Source organism: Strix aluco, chromosome 4 (assembly GCF_031877795.1).
Source record: "Strix aluco isolate bStrAlu1 chromosome 4, bStrAlu1.hap1, whole genome shotgun sequence".
NCBI lineage: Eukaryota > Metazoa > Chordata > Aves > Strigiformes > Strigidae > Strix > Strix aluco.
In genome coordinates this window covers 33,209,473-33,230,650 of record NC_133934.1, presented here as the reverse complement: position 1 = coordinate 33,230,650, position 21,178 = coordinate 33,209,473, and the positions used below count along the sequence as shown (strand labels likewise).

Below are 21,178 nucleotides of genomic sequence, written 5' to 3'. Positions count from 1 at the left end.
TTTAAAGTAGGATGAAAAAGACAAGTGGTCATCAAAATTTGTAAGATTATTCAGAAAATGATCAGCATTAATAGAGCATAGTATCTTGCTAAAATCAAGATGCCCGATCAGAAGTATTAAAAGAAACCACAACACCAAACACAAACCCAAAAAACCCCAAAAAAAGATTGAATCAGTAAACTCCAGAATGATAGATACTCTGCAAAATGAAAGTGACTACTAGTAAATTCTGGACACTTTTTATTAGCATACTTTAATAGAAGATTAAATCACCGTTCATTCCAGCCAGAATGCCCAAATGGAAGACTACCTGATGATTTGTAAGTTCATTAATGTGATATATAATTTATATCTTTCCTTCACAAGATTAGTCCTAATTAGTAGTGAGTGGGGAATAAAAGGAGAGAAAATAGGTTGACTAACACTTGGTTGCTTTTGTGAAAAAAGTTTGGTGGTTTAATTCATATTCTCCTGGATTTCTGCCAAGAGTACAAAATCCAGCAGTAGCATTACACACATAAAGAAACAACTACCTTTTAGTTGCAAATCACACAGTTGCTTAATAACACTTGAGCAAGAAAAACTAGAAAACAAAATATTCACCCATTCGACTTGGTGCTCAGTTTACTGTTAACTAAAATGGGGACAGATTATGACACAAACTTTGAAAACTTTTAGTTCACTTTATCATACATGAAACAAAGAAAAGCACATAGATATTTTTGTGAAGGAATAATATGATCAACAAGAAAATCTATGGTGTTTTTTCTTCTCTTTTTAGGTTTTTTTTTTTGGCTGGGGGGTGATGATTACAGCATGAGAAATTCTTTGGCGGCCTCTTACAAGGGGGGCATATTTCACTTGCTGAGAGATATTTGTCTTAACTTTTCCCTACTAATACTTAAACCTCTAAAAATCCTGTTATGATTTCAGAAATACCAACCACATTACAGGTTCTTTATCTGAACCATTTCCATGTGGTTTTAACTTTCAATTTACATTTGAAAACTATAAGCATAACATGCATTCTAGTCATTCCATTTAGGAAATAATCTTCAGCTCCATGCAGTTCTTGAAAACAAGGTATTGGCCACTTTTCCCAGCTCAAGAATCTGATTTTTCAATCACATGTTGACGAAACTGATGAAGACAAAAAGTATGGTTCTACAATGGAACAGGTTTCATGGTTTCTTTCAAGACATTGTTCAGGGAACAATGAGCAATGATTCTAATATACCACTCATGCTATTCAATGTGCAATCAATTCTCAATTAGACCATAACCATCTCAGTGGATGACTCAACAGGCCTTGAGGGCTGAGGACAGAGGCATGTTTAAGATACCAATCACTGTATGTCTCATTTCAGTGAAGGAGGATGACTCCTAACTCAGAAGTTGAAAAAGTGGAGCATAGTCTGAAAATTATTTATTTGAATATGAATTTAATTTAAGCATGAATTGTGCACAATCAAGATGTGCTTCAGGATTTTTAAATGACCTGAAATCTAGTGGTGCTGATACTCACAATAACCCTGAACATTCTTTGAGCTTAAAACCTTCTGGCTTCAGCTACACCAAATGGCTTTTCAAGAATTTTAGGCATTATTTCATAAGTCTTGGCACTGGATTTCCCCTCAACTCCTTGAAATATGCAACTTACAACAATGAAGTAGCTGGAAGTCTGCATTTCAACCATTTAAATGTCAGCCAAGTACACCACTTTTCTTTTTAATGCTTTTTCATAATTTTAACAGAGCAAAGAATCAATTTGATACTAATATAGAATCTCCTATAGTGAAAAAATTTCTTTATTATTCATTCAATTAGTTTCAGCTTCAATTTATGAGACTGTCTTTCTAATCCACAGATAATCTGATGGAACCGTCCTTCAGACACTTGAGAATGTAAAGGCCATACAAAAGCTTCGGGAGAATCCATTTTAATTCAACAGCAAGAAAGTAGCATAAAGATACCTGACTAAGTTTGTGCTAAATCACTAATAAAACATTCAGGGTTTTCAGCCTGATTTACATCCTAATTATTCATATTGGTGTCATGTTTTAGGATCACCTAAAACTAACTCTGGGGAGATGATTTTTACATTTATTATTCATGACTTTTTTTGGTTTTTATGTTACATCTGATGGAGTTTCAGGGTTAGTCCTGACCATTTTGCAAATTCTTATAGTCTGGTTTGCCACTATACAAAATATATATTTTTTTCTAACCTTATTTACATTTTAAAATTTGTCTCTACAAATTTTCTTGCCTAGAGACATAGAAATCACAGAACTATATACATCTCCAGAACAGCTAGATGCATAACAGTACTTCAGTTTCCTTAATGTTAAGCATACCAGAGATTAAAATAATTGAATGAATTTCTTAATAGCTTCATTTCTTAACTTTTAAACACAGATACATTGCCTAAAACAAACTCTATTTGAGCTATTTGTAAGTATTTATGATGCTATATAATTTTCTCTCACTGTTCTAACACTTTATTCCAAACATCTACCTTATTTTCAAGCACTTTCTTTCAAACACTAGACAGTATGTTGTCTCTTCTGTTTGTTAGCATACACTTGATCCTTCAGCATTCACAGACACCATCTCTCTTGCTTTCTCTAAGCACATATAAATCTTTTTAAGAATATCACACATTCTTTTTCTATATCATAAATCATCACCAGTATAACTCTAGGCTGGCATTATACTTTCCTCCACTGTTAAAGACCTGTGCAGTATCTTAACAGACACACTTTATTCTTAGCTGAATGCACTTGAGGACTATTCAATTTAGTAAAGGCTATCTGTGGATCCAAAAGTTAAAACATTTAACTTTGGACTATGTTTCTGCATCTTTTAGCCACTCAAATATGTTTCTTAACAGTTAAAATAAATATTAAAATTATTAATTGATGCCTAAAGAAACCCTTAAGAATACTGTTGCCTTCAGCCTGCAGTCACTGAATGCCTCTTGGTCTGTGGACTAGTAGTCAGGTATTTGCAAAAGGCAAATAGAAATGGGGCAATTGCCAGAGCAACCGACAGTTAAATCTGCTTTGCAGGTATCTGCCCTTCATTGGAAAATTTTAGAGCCAGAAATTGAAAATGGTTGAAAATCTACAAGAGTTAGTAATTTCATATAGAGGACACATGCCATATTTGAAGGTAATTCACCAAATCAGGTATCATTCAATTAGGTGACAAAAGAGTTGTATGTTGCACTGACAAATGTCCAGCTGTAAATTTAAGGTCTCTGCTTACCTCTCTGACATCTAAGAGACTTTAGTATCTTTCTTAAAAGGTCATATTATGAATTATTTTAAGGTCAAGCAGTAGTAGAGTTAGCTAATGGAAGGAAATTTCTTGATTTTACTAACTTTCTTGATTTTACTAACTAGTTATTGATTTTAATAAGTATCAGCTCCTTATGCTTTGTTACAGTTAGGAGGAGTCAGGCAGTCTCCAGAAGAGCCTACAAGGTTAACAGACAGTATTGGTGGATAACCAAGACTAAAGAATAGAAAACATGCAGTATGTTTTGCTGCTTTGGACGTTGATTTCCATAGTTAATTAAGAACCATTCTTCAATATGCTGTAATTTTGTTCTTTTAGTTCTATCGTTTTTCACTGTGGTGTTCTTCCCTTTTTTCTTATCCTTAAGATCAAGCATACAAAAACCTTATCTCACTGCTTTAGTTGTCATCATCATTCACTTTTACATGATCTCTGGGGAACATAATTTGATTCCATTATGCATGAGTGATGGAGTCTTACTACCAAGAGCTAAATGACTATTGTTCTACTGACTTTGACTGAAAATTTCAGATTCTTATGCTCAGTGACTTTGCATGAGCCCTACTGACACACAGAAAGACATCTGCCATTTAAATTCATTCTATGGTTAAGTTTCCCTACACCAAAGAGGCACTTAATACACTTCATTGAAATTCACTCTGTAGGACAGGAAATATCTTTCATAGCAGGTGTAATTTTAATGCTACAGAAAAGATTTGTCTTTTTGTTTGTAACCAATCAAATTTACTTTTCCTTCTCAATCAACATCTCATATCCACCTACACAGCTGTCACATTAAACTTTGCCTTGGGAATTCAAATTAACAAACTGAAAAGCCATTTCCATTTTTACTTCGGTGCATGTGTTTTATCAGCATCAAAGTGAACTAAGTTTAATAGTAATAATGAGAAAAATTATCAGGTTAATAGTAACTGCTAGTTCTTATAATAATGGTTTAGATTTATCTCCTGTACAACAAATAATTTGCTTAATAACTGAAACTGGTTTGATAACGAAAATATTTACTGTAACTTTTAAACTTACTCAGTATAATAAAGATTCACTGATATTGCAAAAGGAAAAAAATATGACACACTGCATTCAAATCAGTTTTATTTCTCCAGGGAATGACATAAAAACTTGATGAAAATGGACGTTCATTAGAAGTACTGATTAGTGTATACCAAAGGGAGAAATGAAAGAATTGAAGAAATCTCTCAACTTCAACACAGCCTATCCAACCATACTATTCCTTATCTTTCTCACTGTATCTTCACACAGAGCCATATTTGCAGCTCAACACTGCATATTCCAATGGCTGTTCAGTTTACAACAGTCAACATACTCTATCTGTATTCAACTATAGTTAATTACAACAGTAAAAATGACAGCTCTTAATTCCACAGTTATATCTCTTCTGCCTCTATGTCTTCTTAATAACTCTAGCCTCCCTAACTCTAGCAACAGTACTTCAATACCCTTGTCTCTAATTCCTCTTCCTTGCCTCTCCAAGAATGTGAAACTACCTGCACTTTTTTTTTTTTTTTTAATAAATACCTGATAATTTCCACTGACTCTTATTATCTGTGACCCCATTTCTATCAGGAAATGGTTGCAAGAATAGACACCAGCAGCTTGGAACATCCTCTGCATGAGGAAAGAGTATAATTTTTCAACTTGGAAAGGAGAAAAGAAAGAGAAATCTATATGGCAAATTTTATAAAGCCCCAAATAGACAGAAAAATAAAAAAAAAAGAGAGAAAGGACTATTCCCCATGTCTTTATTTAGTAAAGTCACACAATACCACTATTGTGCAAATTATAGGCTAAAAAAAAAATCCTAGAGGAGTAACTTCTGAATACTACATGAAGTTAAGACTGAAAATTGATTGCTATAGAATGCTGTGCCATAATACACAAAAAATGATTAAAAAGAAAAAAGAATGTATTCATCGGTGGCTAGGAACTATAATATTCTGTATGCTAGATCTGGCCCAAAAATGCCCAAATCATTGATTATATTTGGATGTTTTGTTTTGTGCAATCCTCTCTATCTTCTTAACAGTCATTGCTGCACTTATACACATGGATGTAACCTGTGATGATAACTTGAGAAGATGCTAAACTTTACTGCTAAATCATAATGCATTTAGATATATGCTCTTTTATGTGGTAGAATTAGATATCTAGCTAACAAATAGATTGTCTTACCAGGACTGCTCATGTGAACAAAGTTGTTCGTCTGTGTAAATTATGCAGTCCTAGGGTCCTCAGAGATATTCAGACTCTTGCATTACAGGCTGCACAATGTCCAGCAAGTTGATAGCCCCACATAAGTTACTGCTTTCATATCTATTTAACAAAAAAAATTTCTGTTGAAATAAAATCTATTCCATACTCTTATTTGAAATAATTTTTGTTTGTGCAGTCTGCCACATTTATTCTACAGCAGTTATACGTCCATTTCTGTGATGACTTTTTGATAACTTTTCTATTTCAAAGGGAAGTCCCAATATTGATACAATTCTACATAAACCCCCAAATTATTATGTGTGTAAATTACACTCAGTTGCTTGAAGCAGTGATCATCAGGCTGATGTGAGGATAAATACTAATTTTATATTACATAAAACTTCCTTCTCAATTGCAAATGTTATCAGGGTTCTATTGCTCCTGGGAAGGAAATCCAAGTTGGTCAATTTCAATGAAAACTGAAAGCACATATTTAAAAGACCAGCATATTTTTAAGGATGATTAAATGCAACCTCAAATTAAGTTTATACTTAAGTGTTATTCAGTATTACTTTTTCTCTGGAAATAAATATTAAAGCATTCTCTCTGCCAGAAGAAAAAACAAAACCCAAACACCTGCCAATCTATGGCTAGCAATGAGCTGTAAAGAAGCATGAATAAAAGCAAACCTTGCCTTTTGTTTTCTTCCTAGGCAATAAAAAAGCTAAACCATAATGGATCACATTATTCTACCCCATAGAATGTTCTGTTCATTTTTGAATGAAAACTTTACTGAAGACTCCACTATTTCTACAAGGCTGGCAAAAGATCCAAAGGGAAGCCAAAACCTTACGACAGACAAGATTGTTACACACAGCAGCATGAGCCATGAACTGCAGTTTGGGAGGTTCAGACGGGATGTTAGAACAACTTCACTTCTGTAATTGCCCAGAGAGATTATGTAATCCCAACCCTTGGAGTGTTTAAACACTTGCACTAGACGAATACATGGAAGACCAGATCCAGTGTTGGGGATAATCCTGTTTTAAGAGGAAGATTGGAGAATATGATCTTGAGAGGTCCTTTTCAACCAACATTTATGATTTCCATGATTATTTCTTGAAATTAACTTTCCAAGACAAGGGAAAGGGGAGACAAATAACAACAAAACTAACAGTCATGTTGTCAGTATAACATAAACCCCTCAAAGTTTCAGAGTATTAATGGCCTGAAGGTCACAGAAGTGTATCATATAAGAAGCACCATCATATCCAACCATGTTCTTTCACTGTTTCTGTGAGGGTGCTCACCCACAATGACACAATGACTAGCTCAGGCACAGTTTTGGATTCCAGCTCTATGTATTTGCTCCATACCTGAGATAACAGCCTCTTTCCTGGGTGTCATCTGAGTGACTGAGCAGGAAACAGTGTGTGTGCAGCAAAGCTTATCAGCTCTGGGTCAGCTTGAGCATGGGCAACTAGGTTACTTTGCACTGCATTCCTACTAATGGGAAAATTGTATTGGGATGCCAAGACAACTCTGGATTTGGATATATTACAGTTTAGATAGATGAGATCTCTGTCTTGGCAGGGTGAAGCTATACTGTTGTGGACTAAATGCTCCTGGAACAAGAACAAAAGCAGTGATGCCATGCTGTGCTGGAGTTTGACTGGAGTTGCCTCTGTACTCAGCCAGCCCAGTGTCTCCACATGCTCTGGACCACACAACCATTTTACCTCAAACACTGCAGTCTAGAACTAGCTTGGGCAAGTGAGTCTGAAAGATCTATAAATACTCATTTAATAAGGTCAAAAGAGTATTAGAATTACAGGGGCTAGTTCTTACATGAAGGACTGTTTCTCATTTTTTAAAAGTTTACTCATTTTTATTCACTATTCTGCAGCATGGAATTCAACAAGGTCTATGACAAAATATTTCTAAAGAGAAACTTTACCCAAGGTATAAGACGCTATGGACTCGGTAAGATGTCCCCATCAACTACCATTAAGAAGCCTCAGAATAAATCAGAACCTGATTTGGGACTTTGGAAATGAAATAATGCCTCCTTGTTCTGAAGTGCTTGCTTAGTATGGGTTTTTAATGTCTCCAGAAAGTGTTAAATCTCACCTATTTCAGCTAGTCTGATCTGACACTAAATGCAGTATCAGTATTTTGGCTGTTAGAAAACATCACAGAAATAAAAATAAGTAAAAAAATAATCAAAATGCCTTTTTTAAAAAAAAAATTGTTTTACTGATGTAACATTGTACGTACTGTATTATTACAGTGACTTCCATTGTGGTACCAATAAGATGTAGTAACCACCTGTTAGGACTAAAACTATTTGTTTAAAATATTATAAAAATTTTGGGCATACACATAGTATGTAATCGGTAACATTGTATAGATTTTATTTAATGTAATTTTGCTTTATAATATAACTGAAACAGAATATCTTACATCTTTAAAAGTCCTCCTTACCCATGTCCTAATTATGTAGCTACAGCTCTGGAAAAAACAGCAGATCTTTATATCCAATTCATCTAGCAGACTGGGTAGAATCACCATCTAAAAGCAAGTGTAGAAATGCAATGGAAATTCATATTTTCTCATCAGAGGTATTAAAAATTCACTTTATAGAGAAACACAACATTGCATTTCAACATCTAGCAAGAAGTGACAATCTTGTCCTTGTCCTTACTACTACAAAGTGAAAAGAAGCAACCAAATGAAGCATGTACGTTACCAGCACAGTAATATCTTGTTTTAAAATTCAATGCATCTTTTAAACTTTAAAGGATAAAGTGAATGTATTACTGTTTATCAATCTGGCACATTTTTTTCTAATTCCCATATTTTCTAACATTTCCTAAATAAACAAATAAAGAATAATTACTACCAACATTGAAAGGATAAAGAAATATTAATTCTTTCATGCATAACTGTTAAAATCTGTCAAGATTTCATGTCACTTGTGAAATCTGTGTGTAACCAAAAACAGCTCAATAGTACTGAGCCATGAAATGAAACCTTAGAGAATTCTTTTTGAAAGTGGCAATGAACAACCTCACTGAAAGGATTCTTTCAGCCAGCTGCTTTAATGTCGTTAGCCAACTTCCCAGTTTAAAGACAGTCTCTGCCAACAAAAAGATATCACTTTCATGCCTGAGTCAGACAAACAAAATATGTCATGAACAAAAGTTTTGTTTATTTTTAATCTCAGCTGGTTTTTGGGTTTACTCTTCCCATTCTCAAGCAGCCAAAATGATTTGTTTTAGGTAACAGATTTGTTTAAAATGTGGCAGTTTGGGAAAAGCAAAAAACATTAAAAATAAATTGTGGCTATACAAAAGAAAGCATAAAGATGATACTATATAAAATGCATACTATCTATTACACAAGAAACTTTTAATCTGAAATATAATAGCTGTCTCTGTATACTTTTAAAAAAATGTAGCAATTAATAATCACTGAGTTTTGACTTGGCAGTTTTCAGGTAAAGCTATCTATCTTTAACTCTCTCTTCCCAAGAAAAGGTGCCCAAATTTAGAAATAATGAACAAATAAATGTGTTTCCAAAACTTTAATGAATACAATGTAATTTTGACACAACATCAGTTAGGGTATGATATAAAACCTGGAGAATTGACAGAATCACAGAATGGTTGAGATTGGAAGGGACCTCTCGAGATCATCTAATCCAACCCCTCTGCTCAAGCAACCTGCTAGAGCAAGTTGCCCAGAACCATGCCCAGTCAGGTTTTTCACATCTTCACAGATGGAGACTACAGCCCCTCTGGGCAACCTGTTGCAGAGTTTGACCACCCTCACAGTAAGAAGCATCTTCTGGTCTTCAGACTGAATTTCCTGGTTTTCAATTTGGACCCATTGCCTCTTGACCTGTCAGAGGGCACTACTAAGAAAATCCATCTCCTACTTCATTTCCTCCCATCAGGTATCTATACATACTGATAAGATCCCCCTGAGTCTTCTCTTCTACAGGTTAAACAGATCCATCTCTCTCAGCCTTTCCTCACATGAGAGATGCTCCAGACCCTTAATAATTTTTGTGGCCCCTTGCTGGACTTGCTCAAGTAAGCCTACATCTTTCCTGTACAGGGGGGCCCAGAACTGGACACAGTATGAATATTGCATTTACTCTGCAAAATATGATCATAACTTTGAAATTAAACTTGCAATGGCTATCTACAGAGCAAATAAGGTTTCACAGGTAGCAAAATTGTTGCCAGGTAAATGAATGTAATGAAGCAAGATACAACAGTGGTGTTCTCTTTGGCTAGTAAATGTCAAAGACAACTGTAGATGGGAAAGCCAGAGGAAGGGCAGGATCTAAGCAAAAATAACCTCAGAGAGAGAACAAGGGAGTAGCTATGATCATCAGACTCTAAGATCTGCCCATTACTTCAAGTTGGGAAATGTTTTTGCCTCTCGTTCTCCTTAGAGGAAGGTATCTGTGATGAAATTACTGTATTTTAATAGTGGTTAACATTGACTACAGATTTCATTTAATGAGCAAAGCTGATCAGAAGCAGGGTTTAAAGAAACCAGATAGTATATGACTTTTTCTTACAGATTATTAAGACATATTCACAAAAAAATTAATTTAACCTGCTCTGACTCAGAAAGAATAAAAGAGTAAAAGTAGGTCTCAGAGTCTTTCTGTGAGGATATGATGTCAGAACAAATGGGACTGGGTTATTTGTTTGAAAAAGTAGTAAACTGTTTTAAATAAAACCAAAACCTAAAGACTACTAGAGGACAAATCATCTTCATGCAAGATTAGTAAATTTCAGTATGCTTGTCAGTTAAAAGAAATCAAATAATTTTTAACATCAAATTTTTAACTTTCATAACAAAGAGTGAAAGAGAGAAGAAAATTAATAGAAGAATAGAAGAAAAAAAAGATAACATTGAAAGGAAAAATATTAAGATTAGTAACCAGGCATAAGAGTAACAAAGGAGGTAACAAGGTACATGTTAGTGAAAAGCAATGTCAACTTACTTGTCAGTAAATAGCAACAACATTGAGTATTTATTTAAACATATAAGTAAGCCAAAATACAATACCTGCCCAAAAGTTCAATGACATTCACTGTCAGAGCAATTTCATTTAACAGCACACTGTGACTCAGCTTGCTTTTTTTCTATTCATCACCACTTTGAAGGATACTCAGCAGAAGAATAATATGTGATTCTGCAACAAACTGAGCCTGACTGCTTCCATGTATGTAACTCTGTAAAATAAAAATGAAAAACAATCCTCTTAACAACAAAGAAATCCATTGAAAATGGCACAACTGGATATGTGAGAATCAAAATAAAACCTGTTCTTCAGAAAAATATACAGCAACAGCTACAGGTGAACAGCACAGTTTATGTATGTATGTTTAGTAAAAAGGAGTGTTAAAACCAGCATATTTAGGCAAAGCACATATATACAGTGAAGGTAATGTTTCATATACACGTGGATTATGCTGGACCTCTTTTCACACTGCTGCTGGTGTGGAATAAAGAACATGCAATTAGTTGCTCAGGAGACATGATTTTGAGAAGGGAGGTGATGAAGTCAAGGACATGCCTCAGCATGGTTTTGACGAAAGTTAAAACTGAACCTTGCCTTTAAAAGTATCAATCTATTTTAGTCTTACTCAGATTGAGTGGTTTCTTCACACAAAGTCTATTCCATCTGTCTCCATGAAGGTACAACCGTGTCCATAAAAAAATCCTAATTCATAAAATGTCTTGTTCATATCGAATTGTAGTAAATGCAATCACAGATGTTAATACTAAATGCAAATCTTTTCCCAAAAATAATTATTGTTAATGGGCTCATTCTGTACATTTATTATTAAGGACTGTCCTGGTTTGTGGGAGTTGCGGGGTTTTTGGTAGCAGGGGAGGGGGCTACAGCCCCCTGTGAGAAGCTTCTTCGAAGCTCCCCCGGCTCCAAGTCAGACCCGCCTTTGCACCAAAGCTGAGCCAGTTAATAATGGCGGCTGCGCCTCTGCGATAACATATTTAAGAAGGGGAACCTGGGAGGAGTTGTGGGAGTTGTGAGGAGAAGTTGCAAGGAGAACATCTGTGTGAACACTGAGGTCAGTTGAAGACAGGAGGAGGAAGTGGGTGAGCAGAGACTCTCCTGTACCCCATGGTGAGATGGCAGGGCTGCTCCCCCTGCCACCCATGGAGGTCTATGGTGGAGCAGATGCCGATTTGTGGCCTGTGAGAGTCCCACACTGACCCAGGTGACTACACCTGAAGAAGGCCGGGACCCTGTGAGAAGAAGGCCTCGCTGTTGTAGTTTGGCACTGGGAGGATTGCAACACGCAGGGGTGACCCACACAGTGGGAGTGACTCATGTTGGAGAGAGTTTGTCGAGGACTGTCTCCTGTGAGAGAGGGACCCCGCTGCAAGAGGGAAGGAATGCCAGGAGTTCCCCCCACCCCGAGGTGGAAGAAGTGGTGGGACTGACTGCACCCCCCCATCCTTGTAGATATCAGGAGCAAAGCTGAGCCCAGGAAGAAGGGAGGGATGGGGGAAGGTGTTTTAAAGATGTGGTAATGCTTCTCACCGTCCTACTCTGTCTGTTAAGTGTTGCTGTTGTTAGCTTCTCTATTAAATTTATGTCTTTTTTTCTTCACCTAACGAGTCTGTCTTTTGCTTGTCACCATAATGGATGAATCATCCCTTCCTGTACTTATCTCAATTCCTGAATCTCTGCTTTCCTTCCCAGCACTGGGGTAAGGGGGTAATGAGTGACAGAGTGGTGCTCAGTTGCCCTCTGAGCTCAAACCACCAAGCCTTTTGCTTTATTTTCTCCTTCTCAGCACTGGAGGGGAAGGGGAGAGTGAGCGGCTTCATGGTGCTCAGTTGCTCTCTGAGCTCAAACCATGACAAGGACATATAGTATATTATTCAGAAGTTATTACTATTTATTGTTAACTAGCTATGATAGCAAAAAAGGAAGCAAAAATCTGCAAACATGCACAAAATGAGGGAGATTCTCTATTCTGCTACATCAGTTACAAACATTGCGTATAGCTTATCATACTATTCTATGTGAAATTAAGTATCTCCATGTTCTCAAAGTATTATTTATATGTATTTTTCTTAGGCATAGATGCAATTTTCAACCCAATTAAATAGAAAAGAAAATGCTCTCTCCTATTAAGGTAAAGAAAAAGGAAACTTTTTGTGTCCTCTTTATGAATTGAGGGTTTTGTTTGTTTATTTTTTAACTTATATGTTTTGCTTTAATTCATCTTAATTCTGCCTGAATAACATCCTTGTTAAGATTCAGAATAATTCTGACTTTATTTACTCTGATGCTTCAGCGTACAAAAGAATGCCTTCATCTGCACTGGTTAAATTTTGGTTGATGCACTGTCAAAACATGCAGTTCATAAGATATGATATAAGTTTTTACTCAGTAGATGGTTATCTCCTGTTTTCAAAATTCACTTTTATTATGCTCATTCAAATAGCCAAGTCAAAGCTAAACCAGGCAAGAACTTAATGCATCTAAAGATTCCATCTCTCAAAGAAGACTTATTTTTTCTTTAACAAGATAAAAAATCATTGATCTCATAAGAATATCTCATTGCAGTATGATACGACAACAAGCCAATCTGTATTTCTTGATCTTTTGCAGGGCTCCTTATAACTCTCACTAAGGCTTTATAGACACACACATACACACATATACATAAAACGAAGAAAGGTAATAGGAGTATTTCATATTAACAAAAATTAATGATGAAGTTAAAATGCTTAACAGATTGCGTACTCTGACTCAGCTGTGACCACAGTCCTGCAAATAGCGACCCTCTGTCATTACTTCTCATGCAGCTAAAGCAGTATATATATATATAGGTATACATACACACCTGCAGGATCTGGACGCAAGTGTGCCTAATGTTAAACATCTACTTCTTACAATCATAGCACCAAGTTATAGTCTAAATTTTACAATGATCACAATACATACTGTATTTGTTAATACAATGAGAACTGAAATAAAAGACAAGCCTTTCATCAGAAAAGTGTAACAGGGTCTACTACAGCTATTTAGTTATTAAATACCTATATACATTTATACGTAATCACTACTACTCTTTCTCTACACACATGCTAAACTGTATAAAATTGCACACTGGGAACTAAAGAAATACACTCTATGTTGAAGAGACATTATTATCACCGATTAATAAAACTGGTTGTCACATGACTCCTAAGACTATAATGCCTTCTGTATTTGTAAAATATTTAGATGAGAGGTGTCATTTTTATTGATACATTTAATACTTTGTTAAAGTAAATTATTTTTCTCTTTGTGGTAGCAATTTAATTCACCATAATACCATTGAAGGAACAGAATCTAAAGCATGTGCATAAACACATACACATGCAGAGACTATATAGAGAAATCATTCTTTTCCTCAAAATAGTTTACTGACATTAAATTGCTTAGATTTCATCTTAAGAGGGAGGAAGAGTCTCACCCCCAAGAAAAGCAAATTTTACGCTACTGCTTCTGATGACCTAAATCTGTCCCACACTAGGGAGTAATCACATTTTAGGTGCTAGTCTTCATCACCCAGCACAGTAACTTTATTTAAAAATATTACTCAAGTTTGTGTGACTTCTGGTTTCACTTGGGAATATCAAATAATTTTGTTAATGAAACAGGGCAGTTTCATAACTACCTACCTGTCAAACCCATACATTAGTGATGCTTTTTAAAATGCCAGCAAATATACTCTCAACTCTGAAAATTTCAAGCATGTTTTTTCATCAGGTATTCACACCTGAAAAATTGACTGAAAATTTCTCTCTCAATCTGAGGATGATAAGAGCTCTCAACAGGTAAACTCAGTTTGCAATGCTGTACATGTAGACTACTTACAGTGCACAGCTGAAACACCACAAAGAAAAGACTAGAAGTTATAAAAACTAATTAGATCATTAATGTTTGTTTAATCATATTCTAATTTAAAAAAGTGAAGTCTTGTCTACTTGAGAAGGCAAGTTTTCATATGTACAGCAGTGGTATGGTGATTTGATACAATGTACTACCAGGATTGGTATCACAATGATATAACAAGGATACGGTTATTGGAAAGACATTCTCAGAAATCTTTGACTACCTGTTCGTTAAATTCCCAATGTAATTAGTTCTAATGCATGACACAAAATATGTATACTTGTCTTAGGATTTTTTCATTTGAAGTTTTTCCAGGAGCTGTTTGAGAAGCTTTCAAGGTAGGAAACGCATCACCAGACCAGTGTCTCAAAATATTAAGTCCTTAAGAAGACAAAATCATGAAAACAAAGATACTCTCATTTTCACTATTAATTAAGTGACAGATAGAGTCCTAGCTACCACCTGGTAATCAGTATAAAGAAAAAAACATGGACTAGATACAGTTTATTTGCAAATGCTGAAACTTGGCCCAGCCAAAACCAAACAAACCAAAACCTGAAACAAACAAAATCTGCCTAGAAGACCTAAATCAGAGACTGTAATTTGAAAACTAGCTGATGAATATGAATCTCTGGCTAAACGTCTTATAGGGATTAATACCGTAACTATATTTCTTCAAATATGAGTTGCTAAAGGCATAGTCTTGCTTGCAAGGAAGTGGATGTTCTTTGATTTAGTTCTGGAAACATTATGTGTATATTAAAAATCTAGTAAGAGACAATTGTTACCTACTGCTCTGTCCCCAGAGAGCAGACAGGAATGGATAAAGGCAAAGTAAGTAGCCATGTCAAACACAAAAAACAGGCTTCAATATTGTTTGAGAGGGCAAGAGAGATCTCAGGTTAACTTAGAGAAAGTGTGCTAATTGAAAGCCAGTTAGTTAAAATGTTAAATAAGGCAGACGTTTACTGTCCAGTATTGCCTTTAAAAAAAAAAAAAAAAAAAATTAACTGTTAACTTAATTGTTCTATTACATATGTCCTTAGGTAGATTATTTTTTAAAGTTACCTAGTAATAAATCTAACTCTATGTGATCAATAGGCTCCTCAAATTGCTTCCCCAACACATTGTTCTCCAAATACTCAAAACAGCAGCACCATGCATCTCCTCTATAGTTGTGGGTCAGTCAGAGCGATGGTAGTGAAGTTGTCAAGAAAGTGAAAGACTTCCAGTGATGAAGGATAACCAAAATAATTTGCATTTGACAATGTGAATCACCTGAATTTATGACGGTACCTCACCTCATTTCTAATGAGGAATGGATCTTAACCACTTTATAAAGGAATTACAGATTGTGTTTTTTCCACGATGAACTTTCAGACCTACGTCCTAAACAAGACAAAAATCAGAGTAGAAGTTTTCAGAAGACAGAAGACCAGTAATCAACATAAAGATGATGGCAAACAGCTTTTCTTTAAGGGAGAATAGTGAGAACTGTGTGGCATTTGTCCTTGTGTCTTTCCCTACAGTCATATGATGACACTGTGAGACCAAAGTATAGATTATATTTGTATGCGAACATATTTATGCACATTTACCCACATACACCAGTTTTGTACACTGCAATGGCCACTGACTCATCAAATTTTCAAATTCATGGCCATCTGTGGCTCATACTTACCTAAAATAGAATATATTCAAAGCCAACATTCTTTTAAGGAATTTTGACAAATTAGCTTTTCAACAGTTCACAACCAGTTTTCTCCACACCTTTCTGTGGTTCCTCAGTAGCTTTTAATTGGGTAAATTTCTTGAAATTATATCCATATAACCAAAATAAAGGATCTTGTCACATGTGAGGTTTATTTTCATACTTCTTTCCCTCTATAAGAAGGTTGCTGAATGACCTAAATGCAAGGTGCATATTATCATGGAATTTTATTTGAGGCTATAAACTATTAAGGGACTGAGAAGTAAGATTTCTTGTTTTACTATTGTTTCTGCTTTTGACACTGAATCAATTTAATATTTGGAAGCTCTGTGAAGTCTCTCTGGCTGCAAATGCTCTAGGCAAATGCTTTAAATAAATTCATGAATAAACTCAGTATTTCTCTTTCATTTTAGAAGCATTAAGAGGGAGGACCATGTAAGATGTAAAGCTAAAGTCTGTCAGAAGAGATGGAACCACAGTCTGAGCAGACACACAATTCCCGTAGCCACACAACTGATGCAGCAGCAAATGCCATGTTGGTACGACTAATAGGGGAATCAAAGCATGAGTGACTGACACTTTGAACTAGGTCCTTTTCCAACTTTAACATTCTCCTATCTTAGGTCTGATTCCACAGAAGCAATTTGAATTGCTAACTGGGATAATCCTGTCCCCAAATCAGGCCATTTTCTTTGGCAGTGACAAACAATTGTTCAGTGCATGCATATTTCTACAAAGCTTTGTTAAATATTTATCTGTTATTTGTAAACTCATTAAATATTTAGTGTTATGGAACTGCAGATGGTACATATATATAATCCCTCACTAGGATAGTCAAGGATAACAACAATGTAATATATTTTTAAATTACCCTAAATACAGCATATGCTTGTGATTTCAAGAGTGATAGTTGTCATGGTTCAGTGAAATACTTAAGCGTAATCTGTACTCTTTCCTTCCTTTCGGTTAATACAATGTGAATAAACCAGAAATAAAGTAATTGAAAATAAGGCCTCTGTGAGTTATATGTTAACTCTTAAGGCAATACAATTAAATTATGGAATACCCAAGATCAAAATTGAAACATGATTTCAGGTGCTCCAGTACTCTAAAATAAACATCATGATGTTTATTTTTTATGACTATGTGAATGACGGATGCTGGGGGGGAGGGACCAGATTAATCTGAGTTGGGTTTGGTAACAGCATACCAAACAAGGCTACTCCATGAAATATTATCATTTTGTATGACTAAGAAATAAATCGTCCTGAGTGTACAAGACATGACAAACATCTAATAAAGTGTATTGGAAAACAATCAAAAGCAGACAATTTTGATAATAATCATCCTTTCTAACGATAAACTGAATTTGGATTGCATGTTGAAGAAACCTCTAGATGGAGACTACACCCTGGAGGAGAAAGGGGCCCAAATTCAAGCTAATATATGTGGAAAGAAGTGAAGCAACTCACTAGTTAACTGTCCCCAAAGAGACAGAGTTACGAACTCGGTACCAATATTACATTAACATTCAGGGTGAAATTCATCAGAGAGAGGAACATTACAGAAAGCCATGGATTACTTAATTATGACTAAGCCTTCAGAATGGTCTATTTCAATTACAGTCCATCAATTTTGCCAACATATATTAGCTATAAGAATTTGCTCTTTTCTCAATTTAGAGGGGAAAAAAAGAACCTCACAACATTCTTTATCACATCAGAGTTTTGTATGTTTTCAAATTAATGTCCAGGAGGAGCATGACTTTCATCAGTATTTAAGTGTTTAAAAACCAAAAGTTCTAAAACATTCTCTCACAATACCATTTATACACCTTACCATTGTAAGTGTGAATTCAGAAAAAAGTTAAACATGCTACAGAGAAAAAATAGTTCATTCAGTAAAACAAACACCAAACACCAAGTTATGTTAATTTTTATTGTGTTTCATGATCATATGCATATTTCTCCAGACAAGTTTTTTTCCATGTTAACTATGTAGCATTTCACAAGCAGCACCCTGCACAGCAAGAATAAGAATAAAATCTTATGCGGGTCAAAAAACCTAGCTTTCAGATTACTGACTCTTTTACACCTGTTTAAATATTGTTTTCTAAACAACAGCATAGTTTCACGTAACTTCACTTGAAGCGATGCTCTCCAAATATGTTTATTTGGTTACTACATAGTAGTATCTGTTCAGTTCATACAGGCAGATCAAAGTTTTAATTTGCTTAAGAACGCAACAGGGGACTTCATATGAAGTTATTAGCCTAGCAGGTCTGTGAAAATCTGAATATAGAAACCTAATGCAATTCCCTGTTTTCTTTCCAACATAAAAGGTACTGTCACATGCTGTGAATAGTACATGTACAGTAGTTTATTCTCCCTGTAGCAGCCAGCCCTCAAAAGCCCTTATTATGACCACTCATGTGAAAAACATGAGATGATGCTGTTTTGGGCCCAAGTTGTTCACATCTGTCAGAATGGCTACTGACTTAGAACAGTTGTTCGTGTATGGACGTGATTTGCCAAAATAATTTTAAGCCTTTTATTTAGACAGGGAATGTAATGTGGGTATGAGTTTATTTAAAGAACTGAACACCAAAACTGATGAATTTATATATACTTCATATATAATTATATATGATAATATACGAAGTAACATCTCAAAAAACAAAGAAATACAAGAAGTCTTGACTCCAGTTCATTTACTAAACAGCTCAGAATCCTCTGACTATTCTAATCACATATTCATTTCCAACAGTTCGGATAATGTGCAAGTGTTTAATAGGGCAATTTCTTTTATTGTAGATATTCTGTTATTGCAGATACTCTGTTATAGAAGGGCATATCTGCAAATGACGCTTAACTGCTTCGGAATTTAACATAGTATTAAACACAAAATGAATCTAAACTCACTGCTAACAGAAATTCTGAATTAATGAATTCATGTTTCTGGCAAAATGAAGACCATATATGTCTATAGTAAGAAATGTGCAGCCAGCTATTTGAGCCAGTAGCTTTTTCAAGGATCTTAATTTTATTTAACAATGAACAGGAACATTTTAGTTTATCACTAACCTACTTGAAATAAACACTTTCTTTTACATAGTTATTAGCTCTGTGAACATCTATAACTCAAATATAAGCCAACAGAATGCCAGTCTGGTGAAAATTTCATTTATTATATTCCTAGCAAGCAATTGCTCTAAGCAATGTCTCTACATGAAATCCAATCCAGCTCAGTTACAGGCCAACAAGACGAGGACAACAGCTAAGGTGCACATACCAGCACACACAAAATGGTGAGGAATAGACAGAATTACTAGAGGTGGTGACTGTGCACTTTTAGTGATTTTGTTCAGCTTACACTCAAATGATTCACTGTAAAAAGCAGTAGGATAATCTAGAAAATCAACATTGGACCCCACAAATAAAACTCTATGTATTTACACCTGTCTCAGCATCCGTGGTGCAACACGTAGTGCAGGTGTTCAGACTCCCACTTAGTAAACATGACCATAAGACATACCGGCTACTTTTGATGGGAGATTTTAATATATGAATAAATTTTACCCTATATAAGAAATATTTAATGTTGAATACACATAACCATCTCATAGAAACTCCTTGATTCACTCATTTATTAATTCCATGAGCTCACTGCTGCGTTCACTGTTGCCCCAAACCAAAGCAGAGTCTAGAGACAGCAGCCAGTTTTCACAGGACTGGCTGGCTGAAACAGGCTGTGCTGGCTGCCTTCCACAAAGTCCATCTGGCACCAAGCACAGAATATGATCTGGGTTTCCAGCCCTAGAGCAGAAGTGGAGAAAATGCTGCCTACTTTTGCAGGGTACCTGACTGGAAAGGGTAGTTGGTATAATTTAAAATAGTATACAAATCCTAGTGTATGCTGCTGCTTTGGTTGTCCCTAGGCAGCTTTTATAGCTATACCGCATTATTTAGGGTGTCTACAAGTGCTATCAAAGGAATTAGCTAGTAGAGGTGATCTCACAAATCCAGAAACTGCGAACACTCTGCTCAGCTATACAGAGGCTTTGATACAACCGTCTGAATAAGAATTTATTCTGAGGGACTCCTCACACATTTATTAATTACTAAATAGTAAGAAGACAGAAGATACAGCAATCCTTTGATGAATTATGACCTTGTGGGTTTCAGAAAAAAAAGATAACTTCTCATCAGGAATAAAACATTTCTAGCCTTATAGCACTTAATTCATAAATTACCTAATAGATTGGCATGCAAGAAATGTCTTCCTCCTGAATGGGCATTATGACACACAGTACCTATGTGGGAGAGACTTTAACAGAGATGAAGGTAAGATTTCCAGCATCTCTGAAACAGCATTCTGGTAGTTTTGTGAAGTTTATGTGACACAGCTTAACCTAGCTGCCTAAGGAAAATAAATTTTTGCAACTGTGACATGTTGATTAACATAACAACTTTTTAATCAATTTAAGAAAGAGGGCAAAAAATATCTCAGAGAAAACCGACATTCTTACACATTTTATCACCACCAGAAAAACATAACCAGTGATTCTGATGCAAGAAAAGTCATAATTAAAGTTCAACTGTTAGTGGTTATTTTAGAGTATGGACTGTTTGCTTAAGACATGGAAGCCAAACTACGTCACTTCTAATTAGGAAACAAAAGATATTGAGATGGTTTTCATGAATGGCATTCCTCTAAAAACACTAACACATTGCTAATAAGAACTATTTTCTGAATTCCAAGATATCCCTGTACTTTGTGTCCTTATTCTGAGGCTAAGCACAATATGGGATATATTTCATTGGTCATTTGTCTGCCATTTTTTTCTTTTCTTTTTTTTTTTTTTTTTTTTTTTTTAATAATAGTCAAAGGTAAAATATTCACCTAGATGCTGCTATATACCTATAATTACTACAGGTATATATACTATAGTATAGGCAGCACTGATGACACAAGTCCAATCAGAT

At 35.3% G+C, this 21,178-nt stretch overlaps 1 protein-coding gene across 1 annotated transcript in view; it reads right to left on the bottom strand.

The window, feature by feature from the left end:
• The window catches only part of TUSC3 (tumor suppressor candidate 3), a 142,948-nt gene that overhangs the window by 14,429 nt on the left and 107,341 nt on the right, over nt 1-21,178 (bottom strand). The window contains exon 7 of the mRNA XM_074822641.1: nt 10,730-10,793. Within this exon, the coding sequence (XP_074678742.1) occupies nt 10,730-10,793 (64 nt within the window). The remainder of the gene's footprint in view (nt 1-10,729; nt 10,794-21,178) is intronic.